Source organism: Struthio camelus, chromosome 2 (genome assembly GCF_040807025.1).
Source record: "Struthio camelus isolate bStrCam1 chromosome 2, bStrCam1.hap1, whole genome shotgun sequence".
Taxonomy (NCBI): Eukaryota; Metazoa; Chordata; class Aves; order Struthioniformes; family Struthionidae; genus Struthio; species Struthio camelus.
The window spans coordinates 11,027,788-11,048,080 of NC_090943.1; the positions used below are offsets into that span (position 1 = coordinate 11,027,788).

The window sequence follows — 20,293 nt, forward strand, 5'->3', positions numbered from 1 at the left end:
GATAAAAGCTAGTGTCATTCGATGGTTCAGCTCCCGTCTCCCTGCCATGGCTCTAGCCCTGCTCTGTGTGGGCATCTCACAACACGCATGAACTCTATTTTTCATACAAACTCGCAGACAGTGGGGCTATTCACCCAAGTTTCTCCTGTGTTGAAGAGTTTGTTGGCTTTTCAACTGTTGTTGGCCCAGTGCTCTTTGAAGATGCATGTTCACCTAAGAAAATAACCTGAGTTTGCTTGCAGATCGCTTTTCAGCTACTTGAACCAGTAGATGAGAGCTCCCTTAGATAAAATAGAGAGACCTTTTAGAAGAAACCTTGATTTTATTATTATGATAATTTTCCAGTTTCAACCTTTTCTGGAGGGGAGGGGGAAATTTGTTTCAGAAGTTTAGGTAGGTCTATTTATTTTGCTGAACTGAATTCATCCCCCCTTCCCCATAAGGCCTTCTTTATAATAACAGCTGTGATTTCTTTCCAAGTGCTGGGGGAGAGGAGTCCAATAAAGACTTCTGGGATTGCTTCCATAAAGAAAAAACCATTTTGTCTATCATTCAGGCCTGGCTTTTCATTAATTCTATTTCAATGTATTTTTATATGACCAAGTGTCTGCCTTTGCAACAGCAAGGAATCTCAGTGGGACAGAGCAGCTTAATCGATCAGCAATCCTGGTCACCTAGAAAGAGTGTTAATTGGCCTCGGTACTTGAAGCATGTAACACTGCCTGACCTAATCATCAGAAGTGGAGAAGTCAATAAATTAGAGGAGAAATGCAGATGGATAAAATAAGGACCCAGTTCTATGCAACATGCTGTGAACATTATTTCCAAAACCAATAGCACTATATGGAAAAGTCAAGTCAAGCATTTGCTGGATAATGCCCAGGGGAGCTAAGAGCAAGAATAATTTTGTGTCTTCAGAGCTTCACCTTTTAGTCTTCCGTCACGTACATTTGATATGTCTTAGCAATTTGTCTGAAAGCTTCTAACCGAGTCTGTGAAAAATTATTCATTCTGCTGCTCTAATAACCTAACAGCACAGCTTGCCTTGCCCCGGCAAAGCAAGGCTCGCTGCAGCACTCCCAGGGGAGGGACGTGGCCCGGGGAAGCCAAGGTAAACTGGCATGGGCTTGCCAAGACTCAAGTCCCTCTGAAAGAGGAGTGGTGCTCGCACAAAATTCAGCCTCTAAGTTAAACATCACAAGTGAGATCTTAGCTTCCTTTATAAGCAATGGAAGCACGTTTGCCGCAGGGTCCAGTGAGAGCACTTACCTCTAGCCATTGATGCACTAATAACTTTAGGCTGCTAAATTCTGCCTGTAATTTAGACATGGGAATTAGCTCGTGTGAATACCTCCCAAAGTGCCTGCAATACTAAACCATCGCAAACACCCCCATGAGGGCTGAAGGGGCCCAGAGAGTGATTTGCCTTCAGAGTGAGGGCAGTCTCTCTGCAGCCTTGCTAAAATTGTTTCTGTCCCTGTTCTGCAGATAAAGGACTTCAATGCCAGGAGCCAGCAGGGGCGACTTTTCAAGTGTTGGCCGCAAAGGAATTACCGTGTGCAAGCACACGCTGACCTGATGAGTGAGGGTAAGGATTACCCTACATACACAGGCAGGGTTTGAGCACGTGGGCTTTCTGCAGGGAATTAGGTCAGACAGAGGCTGACAAGACAAAGGAGTCCAATATCCCAACCTGCAATGGGGGCAGAGGCCAGCCTTCTTGTGAAGTATCACTGGCTAGAGATAGGACGCTTACGTCCCTTTTGAAGGACTAGGTGATCTCTGTGTTGTATCTGGAGTATTAAAGCTCTTCATCCCACTCACTCCAAAGGCAGCAAATACAGTAATGAATTCTAAACCTTCTCTTAAAGATACAGAAAAAGAAGGAAATAAACAGTAAATGTGTTTGATAGGCAATGTGCTAAGTGCAGGCTTAGCGTATAAAGAGTAGCGCTTCCTGCTGTGTTCTGGTGAAGAATTAGCACACTAGCAGCACTGGGATGCACAGGTCCTTTCAGAACTGGACCCTGAAGGGGCGGACACAGCCCTGCTGTCAGGCCACCCAGTTCTCACCGACAGGGCTAAAGACCCTGTAACCCTCCCGGTGCGTATGCAATGAGAACAGCTCTTGACATTGCATGCGTGCAGGCTGTGTTCAGAGCTGAGGGCTCTGGTCCTCTCTGCAGCCCATTATGGAGGTGCAGCAACTCACCACCATGTGTAACACCCACTGCTGGCCTGCCATGCTGGAACTGATGGATACCAGTCACAGACCTAACCTCCAGACACAGCCCTTATCCCCAACAGCTGAGATGTTGGGATGGTCGCCCACCTGACCATGGGCCTTGAGGCCCCCAGACATGGAGGTGAGGTGGGGAGTGTGGTGCTGTGTACTGTTACTTGGTTGGAAGATGCTAGCTACGTGAGTTGAATTGTCCAGATGCAGGACAAGGAAGGTATGTTGGGATGCTGGTGTGCCTGTGTGCAGGGAGGTCTTGGAAATAGAGCGGTAGGGCTGAAGTATCAGTTCTGGGGGCCAGGAGTGGAGGTAGGAAGGTTATGGAGTCTGGGGCTTGAGGTAGGGTATAGTGTAAAAGAAGATGGGTGGTGAGCTGGGATTTTAATTTTGGGGGAAGAAGGCTAGCTAAGAAATCATGGGAAGGTGGAGTTATGGGGGAGAAACTAGAGAAAGTGGTGAAAGGGTAGGAAAAGTAAGTATGTGGGCTACAGTTTTTAGGGGAGATGGTAAGGGTGGAAGGTATAAATGGCTTTATATCAGAACCTAAAGTCTTTGTCTTTAACTAAAGAAAGAGGAGAGGAAGCCAGGGGCACACCTCCTCCACCACACATCTGTAACCCAGCCCAGGACCAGGACTGCTGATGCCACTACTGCCAGTGGTGCTCCTTGAGCACATTGAATTTGCATATTATAGATCAGTTCAATAAAGAAGCTGCCATTTCTGCATTGCCCACTTTGCAATGGCATCAAAAATGGCAGCTTTTTTTCAAGGAGAGGAGAAAATGCTAGCTGAGACTTTCTCGTACTGCTGCTAACGCTTGATCCCATTTCAAGAACGAAGAAAAACCTCCACAAAATGGAGAGGAGAGAACAACAGAGACTGAGGGTGCTGCTCTTTAGTTGGAAGCTGGGATGAATCTGCACAAAAGCAAGTCACTAATGAAAAGCATCTTTACTTTTAATAGTACCTGGGTAAAGTTGTTTACAGTTGCAAATTGCTTAAGCTTCAAAAAGCCACTCTAAATTCATTGTTAAAACCCTAAAGTTTTATGTCGGTAAAGGAACAGTTATCCAGCCTTGGCTAGTCCTGCAATGAACCTGCTTTGAAAAGGGAAGCTGTGCAGGGATCCCCTGAGAGTGCAGGATTAGGGAAGGATCATTTTACTGACGTCATCCTTAAGCCCTTCCTGTTGCATGCTGCATGAGATCAGTTAATAGGGAAGAATACAATGATGAACACAATCAATAAGGAACAATGCATGAGTGGGAGTGACATCAGAGTGAGATCATGGGCTCTTGGAATCCGAATATTGCCTTTCTCTATTGATAAAGAGCCCTCAACTTTCACTGTGGCTGATGAACAAATCATAGCTATTGGGAAAACCTGGAGCACCTCGATGCCAGGTGTTCCCAAATAAATTTGCTGGATGATCAGACGTGTCTCAGATTTCTTTCTGGGATGGCTCAAGATGCTCCACTAAGCCATCTTTTTTCTTTTTTAAGTAGTGGTCATCTTGTACATCAGTGCAGATGAGGAACTTCCGCCTGTCCTGGGGTGTCTTCTATTGTCACATTCTGAGCTCTAAAAGGCATTAACATGGCCTCAGTCTCTGTGAGACCAAAACCTTCAGGTTTCGTGATCAGAAATGCAGGATCACAGACTGTGCACACTTTTGCCCCAAACCTGTTAATTGGCATAAAGAGCATCAGACATCCCAGAGCAGAGCTGCTTGTGGCCTGACCTGTGTCCTGCTCTGGTTGCAAATGCGAGTGGCACATAATTCTCCAATACCGATATAGAAAACCAAGGGACATATTGTCAGCTCCAGGCTTTGAACCATTAGGGTTGAAGCCCTGAGGATAAAGATGCTTAGAATTGTATCTACCACAACCTTTTGAATACTCATTTGAGTTCTAGAATAACGCTAACACAATAACCTGCTAGTTTTTGCCTCTAAGACTAATGGTCGGCACACTTTTTGTGACTTTCTCTATAACCATGAAGTTGAAGGTCCTCAAAAGCTGAGTAATTTTTTGATGAGATACTCTTGGACATGATAGGCGGTAATTTTTCTCCATGGGATTTTATAGCATTCTATTGCATTCTTCCATCTACAGCAGGTGCCAAATACACAGAATCCAGTCTAAATTTTTACGTAACTAAAAATAAAAATTTATACCAGCAGCTGTCAGGACTGGGCTAAAGTCTCAGTCTTTGATAACCAAGCTTCAGGTCCTTTGACCAGAGCGTCCTGAAGAGAAAGTTTTCAGTGAATATTTTTCCATCAGATGTTCAACACATATTGGATTTGCAGCCAGCTCTCAAGCTAGTTGAAAGCTGGATATCTTACTTTTTTTAAAAAATCCCATTTAAAATTTCCCATTTTTTCTTAAATTAGCGCTAGGAACCCTTACAGCAACTAAGGTATCTTGATTTTGCGTCCTGACCCACTGTGTAGAGCTACACAGTGCAGAGAGAAGAATCAACTGCAGATAGCGTCACTGTCTACATGTACCTCCCAGTTCTTAGCAAAAACAAGCATCGTCATCCCTATTTTATACGTGGAGCAGTACGTATGCATGTTCATCCTTGAAGTTTCATGGGGAACTCAGATTTACTGAGTTCTACTTTAGAACTTTGTCTCTTTTATTAATTTAAACACATCCAAAGCTGCAGCTGCAATGAGAGACAGCTTACTGGGAGGGTTTGTACCTCCTTGTGTTGGTGGACTCAGCCTAGGAAAATGGCAGGAGAGGGACTGCAGCCAACCAGGTGCACAGATGCCAATAAAGGCAAAAAAGACTCCCAACTCTAAGGAGAGCCAAGATGGTAGTGAAGGGGTGGATGTCTCCTACACCAAAAAGCTATGGATGCCCAGATATGAGTAAGTGAACATGTGCTTGGTAGGAGTGCTGTGACGCTATTTTATCTAGCACAAATGTCTGGAGGTACACTTACCCATCTGTTGGCTATCCACATAGCCATGCTCTTGGTTTTTTTTTCTGTTGTTTTTGTTTATGTAGATATACATATACTTATGTATGTGATATATATATCACAGTTCCAGAGATATTTGTGCAGATAAACATCTGTAGCTAAGGTATGGTCTTTAGTGGGAGAAACCCATGGTGTTAGCAAAGGAGTTAACAAAAACTTGCAATCAGAAGTCACAAGTGCAGTTATATTAGTTGCAATTGTCCAACAAAATGCATTTTCAAACATGGGCAAAGCTTAAGAAAAAAAAGATAGCATCAGGAAAAAAGTTAACAAGGCATTACAAACTGGCTTTGTTGCCCTTTAAGTACCTGGAGGTGTTCAGAGACAGTGGAGCTATTTATGTTAAGTCAAACACGGAAGCAAAGTAGACTAGATTATAGTAGCCTGGCAGACAGGAAGGAGGAAAGACATAAGGAATAGGAGTAATAAAGTCTCCAGACCAGTCAGGTGAAAAGTGCAAACCTGTCTTGTCCCTTGCCTTCCATAGTTCATTTTTCCCAGAGACAACAAAAGTGATCTGTACCACATCCTTTTATCTGCTGGCCTTTCAGAGGAGAAGATAGATTTTTTAAATAACAATAATAAAGCTTTCCATTCGTATTTTAATAAGGAAACATTCCTTTTTATCGGATTACTAGGCCTGTCATGATTCACCTCCAAGCCCTTAATTTGGCTAATGAATTTATGCCCCTTCTCTCTAGGGGCAGAAGATCTTGTCACTCATAAAATGCTACTGTTATCAGTATATCTCATGCTGAAGCGAGGCAGGGAAAGAAATCCCTGCACAGCATAATTTGTGCCAGTTTCTCCTTCCTCCTGTGCTCAGTGCTCTGACAGGGCAGGCAGACGCTCAGCTCTGAGGTTGCTCTGCTCAAAAGCTGCTCCCAACTTGGAGTCTTTAAGGTCAGAAGGGACCATGGTAAGCTATGAAAGCCCCTTCCCCTTTCCCGCATTGGGAGTTGCTTACTCTGTGTGGTCCAAAATGCCACTTTATGGATTGAACATGGGTGCAAGCTGAGTGGAATAGTCCTGGTCTGTTCTCCAAACTCTGCTAAAGGGCTGTCTGTCACCCATGGGCCAAAATGCCATGTCATGCACATAAACATTGCACTGCTGGTGAAATCTTGGCTGAAATGGGGTCAGAATAAGGCTAGCCCTTGGCTTCAGTGGGGCCAGGAGCTGATTCTGTGTCTCTGGTGTGGATAGTCTGTCTGGCCCAGAGACCACAAACTCTCTCCCGTGGCTCAGAATGCCATGTCATGCACATAAATGTTGAACTGTTAAGGGTGAAATCTTGGCCAAGTTGTGGTCAAAAGAAGGCTAGACTTTGGCTTCAGTGAGGACAGAGGCTTACTCTGTGTCTCTGGTGTGGACTTGATACTAACCTGCCTGGCCCAGAGGCCACAACCTCACTCAGATCACAGAATCACAGATGGCTGAGGCTGGAAAGGACCTCTGGAGAGACCTAGTCCAACCTTTCTGCTCAAGCCGGATCAACTAGAGCAGGTTGCCCAGGACCGTGTCCAGGTGACTTCTGAATATCTTCAAGGATGGAGACTCCACAATCTCTCCGTGTAACCTGTTCCAGTGCTCAGTCACTCTCACAGTGAAGTAGTTTTTCCTTGTGTTCACACAGAACTTCCTGTGTTTCAGCTTGGCATTACTGTGGCTATAGTTTTATTAAAGTCAGGTTTTCTTCTGTTCCCACAGCACCGAGCCATCTAACACAAGGCCAGGGCAACTTTTCAGTTCCAGTTCAAGACCCCAGCAGTACTGACCACCTCCTGTGCTTCCCGTCATGGATATCAAGCAGACCCGAGTTTTGGCTGTGACAGAGGAGCAAACCTGCATCACAGCACAAGGCACTTCCCTGTGAGCTGGAACACCAGCTTGGTACTGCTCTTATGGTCACTGGCTAAAAACAGAAAAACAAAAGTCATATTATTTTCCCTGCAACTTCAAAAAGCCTGTTATTCATAATCTACACCCAAACTTAGCACATATATGGGTAATCCCTGCTCTCAGCTTTGTCTGCCCGTAGCTGTGTGCTGCAGCTCTCCGGGCACGTAGGGGAAGGTCTGAGAGCCGGGTCGGGCGGCTGCCCATTGGCATCACAGCACTTCCCTTCAGTGATGCACTTTTTCTGACCATAACTCTGGGCATGATGGGAAATGCCAGCTTTCGTGGGAGATGTAAAGCTCTTAGCCAGGAGGGAGTCATTCCACATCTTGTGATGTTTTATTTCTGTGAGAGAGGCTATTTCAGTACCATCCTGCCTACCTAACGCCCAGCCTATATTTTGCATGGGGAACAGTATTTTTCCACTTTCAGCCCCCAAACAATTCTGGGCTAAGTAACTCACAACTGCTTATCTCTTTCTGTTGATCTGGGATGAAGCCTAAAGGATTAGTTGAGACAACCACTTAAAGTTTAGGTGGCTGGATTAGAGGAGGCATGTCTATGTCTACACTAAAGTGTGAAGGGCTGGGGAGCAGATGAAATGGGGAGAGCAAAGTGTGCACGTGTGTTTGTGTGTCCCTGCACATACACAACTGGAGGGCGTTGTTTGGGGCTGGGAGTGAATACGAACACATGATAAACTAGTCATTCTCCGTGCATAACCTGACAGAGCTTAACTACGCTTTTTTAAACATTTCTGAATGAAAGAGATGCAGAAACCAAAGCAACTAAATACCGAATGCTTCAGTCAGGTAATGGAGTTTGGTGCAGTGTGTCTCACACAAAGAGTGTAAAACACTCAGCAAGTTATTAGAGGGCTTATTAAAAAAATCTATTAGTGCTGCACTGCTCTGCTGTTTTCTGTCATCTCCTGGAAGGCTTGCACAGAGGCACCAGGTATTCCTGCTCTCCTGGGTAAGGGCAAGGGGAGCTTATTAAGCGCCTGGTGCTTCCCTTCCCTCCTGCCCATCTCTCCACATCTCACTGTACATGAAAGGGAAACTCAGACAACTAATTAAACTAATTTTCCTTCACTTAAAAAAAGCTTAATAATATTAAATGAGCTTTCACAGATGCCAAAAATAAAAACTATAATGGTATTTTCAGCCAGCATTGTATTGTTAATTAATTGACATGTATTAGAAATAGAATAGCATCAGCCACTTATTCGGGATAAACCTTTAAAATGTGATGGTCTCAGTGACTCACACTGGTCAGATCCAGCCGGATGTATGCATATAGGTGCTGGCGTCTGCTTTAGGATGGGGGGGAGAGACATGAGTTATCTAGCAACCACTTACTAGGAAAAACCAGGCTTTCGCAGCCAGCCACATCTCTATTTGGCAGCATCCCAGCACCTCAGCTACCGGGGATTAGGAAGGTGGGGATGGCAGGGCGTGGGGATGTGACATGATAGAGCTTCAGCTTTCCTCGCTGAACAGGAAACAAGGAAAACGTCGGGAGTTCTCTGTCTTTCTCTGTCAGCTGAGAAGCCTCCTGGCTGGCCGCTTCTGACACGCCTGCTGCAAGGGCTATGCTCACCAGAGGGAAAAAGCGAGGGGCAAGAAAGCAACCTGCCCTCCGGGCTTCTCCAGGATTTTGAGTGCAGGGCTCATGAAACAGGAAGGGGCAAGCACGTGCTGGAGAGATGCGGAGACAAACAGAAGTGCAGCAAGACATGGTATAGAGTCTGGAACAGCAAACAGAGCTGTCACTAAAACTTTCAGAACAAAACACCTAAAAGTATACATGCCAGCACTGCACAGAAAATGTTGTTTTTCCAGCGTTATCGTACTAACTCAGTGTATTTTTAGAGTATTTCTACTCCCTCAACGTCAGAGAAAAATAAAGAAGGTGACTTAACCTAGCAGACATAAGCCCAAGGGGTTCAACAGTTAGTGCTAAAACTGTAATGAAGGCCAAGTCCTAGTTAACGGCTAAAGACCACAGCCTGGCTAGGTTGCCTTTCTCATGGGTCTTCAAAATGGAGGTATATGGGGTGGGCAGAACAAATTCATTTCAGATCACTCCTAGTAGACCCAAATTTGTTACTTGAGCTTCTATAATACCTTTTTTTTTTTTTTTTAAAGAAAAGGCTCCACTTAAAGGAAACAACAGAAGAGACAAGATAAGGAGTCAGTGGTAAAGACCTTTTGTTCTAGAAGGAACTTCTTGATGAATCAGGCTCACTTAGCGGTCTCCTTCAACCATGCTTAAACACACCAGATGTTAATTTAGTCTCCCTCTTCAAAAAAGAGATGAGTATTCCTGCTCATGGAAACATACCAATAAATAATCAAAAAGGAATTCTGGAAAAAATGATGGTTTGTTTTTCCCCTTCAGCCATCTACAAGAATACTGCTTTGCTTCTCAGTCTCAACAATCTTTTCAGTCTCAGTAATACTTTTATCAGGACTGCAAAGCCAAGGGTCATTTTTGGCTTCTGCCAGATGGATTAGGTGTAACACCAGTAACACAGCAAGAACTGGTCTTGCTCATGCTCATGCTATATCATAATATCTGTGCGCAGGAACAAACATTTCTAACTTGGACAACACAAATGAAATCTGCTGGAAAAATGGAGCAGACTTCCTGCACAAAGGAAATGGATGTCACATTTAGAAACAAGTGCTACTAGAACATTGATGTTCAGTAGTTTTTTACATGAACTCAAAAGTCTAAATATCATGTTTTTGGCCACTTTTCCTTTTTTTCCCCCTCTCGTGCTGGAAAGCAGCAGTGCCTGTGCTCCCACGCAACCCTGTCACTGGCTGTGAGGTACACAAAGTCCTGAAGTGCTACCCAGCAGAAGGGCTGCCTTCCAGTTGCACCTCTGCTGCTGCCGGCGCAGCACCTCCTGCCCAGGCTTGGCGCACGCTCAAGCAGTACGGCCGACTGCAGGAGTCATAGCTTGGCCCTGAATCCACTACTGATGGATGTTCAAACAGGCAGGTACCTGCCATAATGAGGGTTTTGCAGGTTCGGGAGTGTGGGATTATGTCTGGGAAACTACTGCCCTGTGAAATTCCTTCCCATACCTTGAATTTTGGTAGAAGCTACAGGATACAACTTGTTGACACATGATGTGGGATTCTGCTCTCTGTAAGTGCTCCGTGTCATTTGAGACACCTCCAGAGATTTAAGCCATCAGTGCAGGCTGTCAGGCACAATACAAGGTTTCAGACTCTTCACCTGTCTGGCCTGAGTGCTGGAGGCCAGGCAGGACCCCCACAGCATCTACAGTGACATCGACCACTTACATACAAGCAACTGAATCCTGTCCAGGGGGTGGCATTCAGCTCACGGATTAAGGCACTTAAATATAAATGTCTGCATGTGAGCTACATGTCTGAGTGCCCATTAAAGTAAACGACAGTCTTGCCAGGGGACCTTAGAGAGAGATTCAGCTAGCCAAATATAGGTGCCTCCTTTTGGGGAGCTGATTAGCTCTTGAGCTGCATCAAGGGAAATTCCAGTCAGGTCTTAAGAAAACATTTTTCATGAAGAGAGCCCAGAGAGACCGTCTCTTGGAAGTATCCTAAAGGATATCTCTATCCTTGGAGATATTCAGAACTTGACTGCAAAAGACCCTGAGCAGGTCTGTAAGTGAGATCTGCTTGGAGTGGGAGTTTGGACTAGCTGACGTGCAGAGGTCCTTTCCAGCCTAGGTTATCCTGTGACTTTTAGAGCCCACTCTCCAGCACCACAAGGCTACTAAAACCATTTAGTTTCGGCATCGTATTCTGTAAGCTGCATCTACCACCTCATGTTTAGACCCTACATAACTGATGACATGAAAGGAAGGAGAAGCAACACAGCTTTTGCAGAGGGAAGTCATGACTCAAAAGCTTACTAGCAGGCTTTGAAGGGATAAGTGAGCATGTTGATATGGCTGATGTAGTTGATATTGTGTATTTGGATTTCCTGAAAGCTTTTGGCAAAGGCTGTGTCATGGAAGGTGCTTACAGAAACGGAGCTGCAGTGGGATAAGGGGGGGAAGTTCTCTTGCGGATTAGTGACTGCTTAAAAGATAAAAAAAGGAGGTTGGGAAGAAACGGTCAGTTTTTGCAGTGGTGGCGACTTCCCAGTATAAACAATGTGAAAAAGCAGGAGGTGAGAGTGACATAACAGAGTGTGGATGATGCAAATTACTCAGGATAGTAAAAGCAAAAGTAGCTGTGGAGTGTCATGGAAAGATCTTGTGATAATGCGTGACCATGTGAAGATGGCAGATGAAATCGCTGTTGAAAAACATAAAGTAATGCACATCACGAAGGACAGCCCTAACAATAAAGACACGGTGATGACTTCTGGGTGAGCTATTCCCAGGAAGAACAAGAAGTTTGATATTACTGTGAATGAAAACGCTCTGTGAGCACCAGCTCAGTGCTCAGCAGTCGAGAAGGGAAACAGAGTGTCAGAAATTCCACAGAAAAGAAAAAAAGAAAAAAACCCCATCAGTATGCGACAGCGCAGCACAGCCTGAATGCTGTGTGTGGGTCTGGGGCCCATGCACCTCAGGGCAAGTATAGTAGAAATAGAAAAGATAAGGTGAGAGTTAGCAAAGATGATCAAAGGCATGGAACAAGTTCCATAAGAGGAGAAACGAGTCTTCAGAGTGGAACAGGAAAAACTAAGGAGGAGTAGGATAAGCATCTATAAAATCATGAATGGTCTATAAAATCAGAAATAACTTCACTTTTTCTCACAAGTGCATCCAAAGAAGTTATGAGGGAATAGGTTTACAGTGCCAAAAGGAAATGCTTTACTATCTAATGCATAATTAAACCTTGGAACTCACTGTTTCAGGATATGGAGTGAATAGCATGATCACCACCGTATGCTAAAGTAGACATCCAAACTGGGTCAGACAAATCACACCATAAAACCATTTATTTTGCTCCACTGACTACAAAGGATGCTCGTGATGAGTTGCTCATCTGTAGAAGCCATTGCAGAAGCTACCCAAAGGCTGGTAAGAGGAATCTCACCTCTAACTTCCACTGAAAATGCTGGAGTAAGGCATTGCCCTATATTTGAGGATTCTGGATAAAGCTACTACAAGAAAAAATCTGATGCAGGGCAAAGACTTGCATCGTATATCCCAAAATGTATGCTAAACTGTATCTCTCAGGATGCTCTTCCACGTACAGCCTCTTTCCTGTATTGCTGTTTTACCTGCCACGTGGGGGATAATTGGTGTGTTCTCAAGGGGAGAAATTAAATTTTGGCTTAACTGCACTGCAGTCAGAAGAATTACTCCAGGGATTCAGTTGTTTCAAGCACACGATGTCTTGGTATTATCGCTAAACTAAGAATAAGCACAGCCCTCCTGGTTACACGCGTGGTTCTTATATTTCTTAAGCATGCAACACAAAAACGCCCAATCCCATCAGCCCCAAAATTTTACAAGTTCTAAAAATAAAACCCCAGTGGATCTTTGGGCAACTAGAAAAGTTTCTGCCATTTAGACTGCATAAAGGACTGCAGCAGTTGGGATGGGAGCAGGAGCAGGTCCCTGCCTTTTGCTTTGCCCCCCGAGCAGCGCAGCAGAAGGGGCAGCTCCTTCCTCCTGCCGCGCTGGCTGGCGCAGCGCTGCGCGTCCCTGCACGCTTCTGCAAGAGCCTGACTCCCCGGATCTGAACGACGGCAAGTTTACAGCAGCACGGGCTGTGCAACAGGAGTGCTGCGAACTTCAGAGCATTAAGGCGTGCCGTGAACGTGTGCCGTCCTCCGTCGGCAGCAGCCGTCAGTGCTGGGGCGGCAGCAGGAGCAGGGCTGTGCCACAGCTTGTACGTCTCATGTGGGTCATTTCACAGTCTGTAGCTCCTGTGGGTTGATACACAAACCCTGCTCACTGTTGAGCCCTACCAGGAGCCACTACCCACTACGCCATTTTGCTCATGAGCTGGAGCCGTAACCGTAAAAACGAGAGTAGCAGCGACGAGGTGAGGCTCCTTTGCACCAGCTGAGACACCGACCCAGCGCGGGAGCGCCCGGGGGGAGCAGGACCACGGGCGTCCGTGGAGCGTACAGCAAAAGTGAGGGTTGGTCGCACGACCCAATGTATGGGCAACGGATGGCTTGTTTGCCTAGAAGATACATAATGCTGCAGTGGTTACATAGTTAAACGTATTTCTCTTTTTGTCCTCCATCTGATGCTACCAGAGGCTTCAGAAAACTACCTTGCAGATGAAAGACCTCCTAAATTACGCTACCAGGAAAGCAGCTATAATGGTGCATATATTTTGCTTCCAAGATGAAAGTCACCTTCTTACACAGAGAAAGCCACAGATATTAAAACACGCAGCTACGTAAACATGGTTAAAGAATGCAAAATACAATTCTTCTGATGGGAGGGAGTGAGCTGGACCGGCGAGGCTTCTACCTTTCTGTTTATTTACATTTTTCTAGTTATTTTCAGGCAAAAGCAGCAAGTTATTTTGAGTCGTCTTCAAACACAAGTAAAGATTCAGCACACAATACCAGACCAGGAAAATTGCCATACCAAGGCAGTCTGAGTCTAAAGACTTCTGCTGATAATGGGTAACAATAGCTTATTTCTTGGAAAGATATAAACCTTCATATAATGGATAGTGCTTATAGGAAAATTACTTCCTAGCCCCAGGGAAAAGACTGGTTATTTTTATGCTGTGCTAGTGAACCTCAGACTTTATTCCTCTTAACCTTATTTAATGAAATAGTGAATATTTTTCCATTACCCATTCAAATCCTTCTGTGAAACCTGCTACCATTTTAACAGCACCACCCAAGATATGATGCTCTGCCCCACCATCCTTCCTCCCCCAAAAGCATCTTCCTGCCTTTAATTTTTCTAAAAGGGGGCATCATCTAGTCCACCTGTTAACTGCTGCAGTCGTGGCGCACACTGATAGATTACGAAACTACAATCCAATTTTTTTCCATTTCCCATTGGAAAGGAGGGTCTCGGTAATTTAGTCATTTTTTTCATGCTTCACTCTCTTGGTCTGGATAGAGGCAGCTGCCTCGACCAGCCCCTGCCTCCACCAAACCAGGGAGCATCCTGTTGCAAGCCGTAACGCCCAGGCCGCACACCAAAGCCAGGGCGGCTGCAATCTTCCCCGGGGTGGAGTAAATTGAAGGTGGACCGTGAAGCTGGCAGCGAGGTGCTCCTGCCCCTCTCCGTCAGCCAGGCACACAGACACCCTTCAGCCCTCCAGGCGCTCCCTCAGAGGTGCCCCCTCCAAAATAAAAGCAAAGCACCAGCGGTTACTGCTGCATTCACAGTACCATATGCCACGGACGAGGTGACTTTATTCACAAATATGATTTTTACAGAGGTAGAACAAAATAGTTTGTATGATCTTTTTTTGTTAACTATATACATATAAAGAATATAATAGGATGACAAGAAAGAAAATACAAACAAAACAATATTATGCCATCCAATACAGTACAAAGAGCATGCAAGAATAGCTTCAAATGAAATCTTGCTGGTGTACCTTAATCTTGTTTCTAATGTGGTAAATGAAGAGTAGTAAAGAGTCACGCTCTAATTGGATTGAGTATGCCACAGCTCTGCAATTGTGTTTTAATTTTTTTTTTTTTTAACAATAAGCCAACAGGGTAGCTTTCTTCTCACTGTGGTGGGGAATGCTTTTGTAATGCCCAATGTAATCTTAACAGAAAAATATAATAATCAAATCTACAAAGTGTACTCTCATTTAAAAAGCAAAAACCATAGAAACTGTACAGTTTTAAAAAGTGAATTATCACAACTGCTTCTTGAGGGCTTTCTAACCAAAGAATAAAATATGCAGAATAGAAATTAGGAGAGCTATTGTTCTGTAACAAAGCTAATCAAATGCTTGTTTTCTATTCCAATAAACACTTTTTTAATTAATACCGATTCTGGAAATTATGAAGTGGGTTGGGCTGTATTAATGTTCCACTTGATTAATAAAGCATGAGCTCCTTAGCGGTATTATAGCTGTCATTTCCCTGGGGATGCACTGACACTGGTTCTCCATGCACGCTAGAGAGACGAAGAAGGTTTAGTTGTTGGTGTTGGTTAAACATTTTAAAATGTTTAAAATTTTTTTAAATTTCAGTAGCATCTATTTAAAAAAAGAATCCTACTTGCTTTGCTACCAAATTGAGATTTGCATATGGGATTTTCAGCTAAAATTCATTCCTGGGCCCTCACTAGTGCCAAGGACTCGCACTGGGTGTTACCAGATGATGTTCAGGAGCAACGTTAGAGCTGGTGCCTGGAATAGGTGAGTCAACAGCAAAACCCGCGCTGCTCTTCGTGCAGCTGGGGCTGAACCCCAAAGATTTGGGCACTCGGGACCTGCGCTGTCCTGCCCCTCCCTCCTTCCAAATCCCGGCCAGCGTCCCGGGAAGGCCGAAGGCCGGGCAGGGCGGCCGTGCTGTTACTCCTGCAAACTGCAACGCCGACGACAACCCCTTCTCTACCCCGGCCGCGGGTTTTGCACGGTGAGGAAGGGAGCGCCGGCAGCAGCGGGGCTCAAGCTCCCGCCCGCAGCTCCACCCTTGAATGTCATTGACAGATTCAAATGCACAAACACCACCTCTAGATTCAGTTTGTCTCTATCAGGAACACAAGAATGGTCAATGTTAAACACGCTGCTTATGGCTACGAGTCAGGCACCAGCCCACCTTTCTCTGGCAATCGGCTTACTGACGATCATGCAGAACATCACTGGAAAAGCAAGGACTATGTGTCTCACTGGATCCTGGTTTCCTGGAAGACCCTTTCCTCAACTCAAAATGCCAGTGAATATGGGGCAGGTACCAGGGCCTGGGTACGAGGCCCGGGGCAGCAAGACCACCACCCCTTGCCAAATTGCAAGGATTAAGTTAACAGTGGAAAGGGTAATGAAATACCTGCCCTGGCTGAGAACTCGTCTCCTTCACACCGTGGCTTTGCCAGGCTTGTATTTCCGTGGTTTGGCATCTCCCCGGGAAATGGCTTGTCCTGATGCAGCTGAACTGTGCATTTCCCTAGCAGGCAAATGCCTGCGTCAAATTATCCCCCCCCGGAAACAGGGCATCGCCCGGATGAAATATGCAGCGGGATGGCCTACAGTCGACAGAAAAGGCCTGGCACCTCGTTGTGGAAGAACCGCACACCACATGGCTGAAACCAGCAGGCCTGCGAATGCCGGGCAGCGCGCGCGCGAGTCCAACCCGCTGGAGCTTCCTTGCGTTGCTCAAACCACTCCACAAGTATGAATAAAACAACACGTCCCTGCCCCATTAGCCTGGCGGGAGATTAATGCCCTCTAATCTACGCTAAATAAACTCCTAAGCACGAAGACCAATATTTTAGTCTCACACTCAGCTGCCTGTGAATTAAAAGGGATCGCCCTGAAATTGCTATTATGAAACGTAAATATTTGCAAAAGAACAATTAAAAAAACATTCCTGAAGTGCAAACGAAAGGCTCATCAGCCATGTTTCTTGTATGCCCAGGGACAGTCGGAAGGCAAAACACTCATGAATGACGGGGCAAGAACCTGTGCTAAAACCTCCTTGTTCCTGTGGCAGCCGGTAACGGCACAGCAACTGGCCCTGTGAAGCAGTTCTACCTGATAACAGGAAGGCTCAGGATGTTCTGATTTTGATTCCTTGGCCAGTTTATTTGGATATAGCTACCTGCATTTTCAGAAAGCTGCAGTATACGGCTGACATTAAATCCACTTCAAACGCTTGCTGATGCTGCTCAGACTGATCTCATCTGTCCTGATCTGCAATTTTGTTTTAGCTAAGGTAATAAAAGAATCCTGTTAAACCTAAATTATCAAATGAAAAAGGCAATTTTCTCATTCATACTCCATTAGTTTTTTTAGTTATTGCTAGGAAAGCTCTAAAATGCTTAGGCCATAAAATAAACATGTGGCTTAATGTACAGTATGTGTACTTAAGAGGATGATGGCATCTGCAGTAACTGCTCTGTGCTGCCATGGTAATAATATGCACAAATTAAGCAACAGTGCATACCGAGTAAAGCATACAAAGATGTATGAGAAAAGTAACAAGTCTTCTGCTTTTATTTTAAATAACTCTTTAATTGCTAAAAAGAAAAAATCACCAATATCCACGCCTACAACACAAAACTGCAACATGGTTGATTTCCATAGGTGCCTGTTAGCTCTGGTCCAGCAAAACTCTGCAATATTGTATTTTTAACATTTCACTGAATAGAAGTTTATAAAAGCTTCCCCTCCCAAATTAAAATCAATTATATGGTTTTCAACGCTGAAGTCAAATAATTAACCTGGCATGGTTTCAAGCATACACCACCATTAAGATTTTGAAAAAAAACAACCATCCAGAAACCTTGAATCACAGAGATGTTGGATAACATATGAAAAAGTGCTCATATCCCATTTTCAAGAGGAAAGGAGACATTTAGTAGCTTAGACCTAATTCAATTTCACTTTTGAAAATAAAATTACAAGCTTAGGTCATGTAAGCGCATTTGATAATTTTAGCCGTGGGCCCTTCATTCGAACAAACCAGAGTACTTTCTGTCAGAAGTTTCCATTCCTCTAGAAGAGCACTACAACGAAAACTCTGGATTCACGTGAGCAAAACTGCATAACCAAACCCTCTGCATACATATTTTAGCATTACTTTGCAACAGTGGGCATTAGGCTTTTTAGAACACAAGAAGCTCTGCGATTGAACCCGTGTGCTTCTTTATCCCTTAATAATTAGTTAAAACGAATCATTCAGAAGGCAAGAACAGAGCCTCTGCAGAAAGATGCAACAAATATCTGGATCAGACAAACTCCACGCGAATCATAAAATGCAGACTGGAGATTTTTCCTTCAGCCAGGCATTTACAGAAATACACTTCCCGGTCCAAAAAAGGATGGCATGGCACAGTTTTTACAGAGGGAAAGGCAAAAATATAAAGAGGAGAGTTCCATTTTCTTCCTCAGTAATCCCATCAAATCAACAACCTGTTTCCGCAACAGCTCCAACCAGTTACCTGACTGCTGACAGGGCCTTTATTCGTGACTTCGGCTTAGCCTACTCTCTCCTTTTCTGCAGTGTCAGTGGTAGGTGTCCGGGAAGACTTCTTGTGCTCATTATCCCCCGGGTTCCCCTTAATATGACCAACCCGTTCTCCCCAGTTGCAACAACCGCGCAGGCCTATTTATTTATAGCTGAGATTTTCTTCCATTCTTGGCACAAAGCTGAAAAGTAAACAACAGTTAAGAAAACATTTGCTCGCCAAAGCCCAGCATGAAAAGGTGCAAGCGCTCTTTGCCGGAGCCTGGACCTGGGTTTACCGCCCCCCTCGGCATCGGTTCAGGCTCCCGCTCGGCATTGTCTCGGAGCGATCACGATCCCTTCAGGCCCCTCGCTCTCATTCAGCCTTTGAGAAGTTACAAAATATAACAGAGCACTGTTTTCTGAGACGATATTGACTGCACTAATTACCCACAAGACTGTATATTTGCTATTAAGAATATGAATGTGTGCTTTCCAAGTGTGACATTCAGGGCTTCGAGGATGTGAAAGAAATTGGATGGACTGTTCTGTCGCTTAATCCGAGGCTTCAATGTACTTTGTAAAATTTATTTAAACACCCCCAGGACAGAATACACATTTTAACTGTTGAACTTTTTACCAGCTAAAGAAGTTTGTAAGGACCCTATCACTATGTGGTTACAACAGAAGATACACAGTTAAGGTCAGGTCACGGTTTCCAAGAACATTCACAGGGACTGAGGATAAGGAAATGAGGGCTGGATCCTCAGGGAGCCTTTAGGAGCCTGAGCCGGTCACTGTGGAAGTGCCTTGAGTATTGCATTCACTTCCTCTGCAACTGCTGTCAAAGCAAACTCAAACTGCTCCTGCGGAGAGAACAAACACACACCCTTGAATAATAAAACACAACGCTTCCAGAAAGCCGGGTGCACTATTCTGCAGCAAAGCATCCTCAAGACACTGTGAAAAATATGAATATGTAGGACGGACGGTACACTCCAACGGAAAGGAACAAAATGTTCGGGGATTATTGATGCCATACACCATGTTTGACAGAGTCCTCAAGCTGGAGTCATTTTAATGGAGGAAAAATCTTGGTAGCAGAAACCAAGCTATTGGGACATCTGATATATTGCAACTGCTTGGTCAGAAAGGTTTGGGAGTAGTTGAGCACTAGCCATTTCCTTCCAACACACAGATGGAAACGTATTAGCATAATTGAGATATGAAATAGGTGAGAAACTGCAAAGGAGAGCCTTTGCCTTCTCTCAGGAGTGTTTCTAGCTGAAATCAGCCAGAATAAATATTTCCTCACACTGTATCGATTACACAAAACAGTATCTGTTCTTTGCTTTACCTGTTTTTTTCTTTTTTTCAGCTACCTTTTTAACTGCTTTTTCTGTGACCACAGATTGCCCAACGATATTTAGACCACCCTCCTACCATTTAAGAAATACTGGGGAAAATGTTTCTTTGCTACTGATTTCCTGTAAGCATAGACCCAAAACTACTAACAGATTTCTGTGCCAGGTCAGCAGAGGTGTGAAGGACAGAGGCACAAATGCCCACTTCACCTAAGCACAACCCTAACATGTTCCTGAATTGTCTAGTCTTACATAAGGAGCTTTACTTCCTCAAAGCTAACGTGTGGTATTTTCTAAGCAAGGAATTTTTCTCAGAAAATCAGCTTACTGAAAAATCTGACACGATGATTTTGAGTTTGCTTCTTTTCACATTAAAAAAGACAACTGTACAGTTTAGTCATTGTATAAGCAATTGAAGGACACGAGCCAAGGACTGTGCAGAAGTGTCTGGATTTTTTAGAAGTATTTTAGCAGTTTAAGCCATTGGCAGTCAAGAGCTGTGGAAGAACTGACTTTGAGAGAGGATGTCTGAGATGTACCCTGCAAAGTATCCCGAGATCACTGATGGGACACTATCTGTGCTTATGGGCTGGGAGATCGGTGGTCCAGTAGGTATCTTCAGCCCCTCAGTTCACGCTAGCTGTCCAGAGCCGTATAGCATGGATGGAGGTATGTACACAGCAACAGCGTACGGGTGCAGAACTCAGTCGTCCCAGAAAGACA

General features: G+C 44.6%; 1 protein-coding gene across 3 annotated transcripts in view; it reads right to left on the bottom strand.

Annotated features, from left to right (window-relative positions):
* Positions 1-14,475: 14,475 nt before the first annotated feature.
* Positions 14,476-20,293, bottom strand: part of PTPRN2 (protein tyrosine phosphatase receptor type N2) — a 664,108-nt gene continuing 658,290 nt past the window's right edge. For all 3 annotated transcript variants that reach the window (XM_068934287.1, XM_068934286.1, XM_068934288.1), the window contains one exon: positions 14,476-19,072. In XM_068934287.1, the coding sequence (XP_068790388.1) occupies positions 19,001-19,072 (72 nt within the window). In that variant the 3' untranslated portion in view covers positions 14,476-19,000. The remainder of the gene's footprint in view (positions 19,073-20,293) is intronic.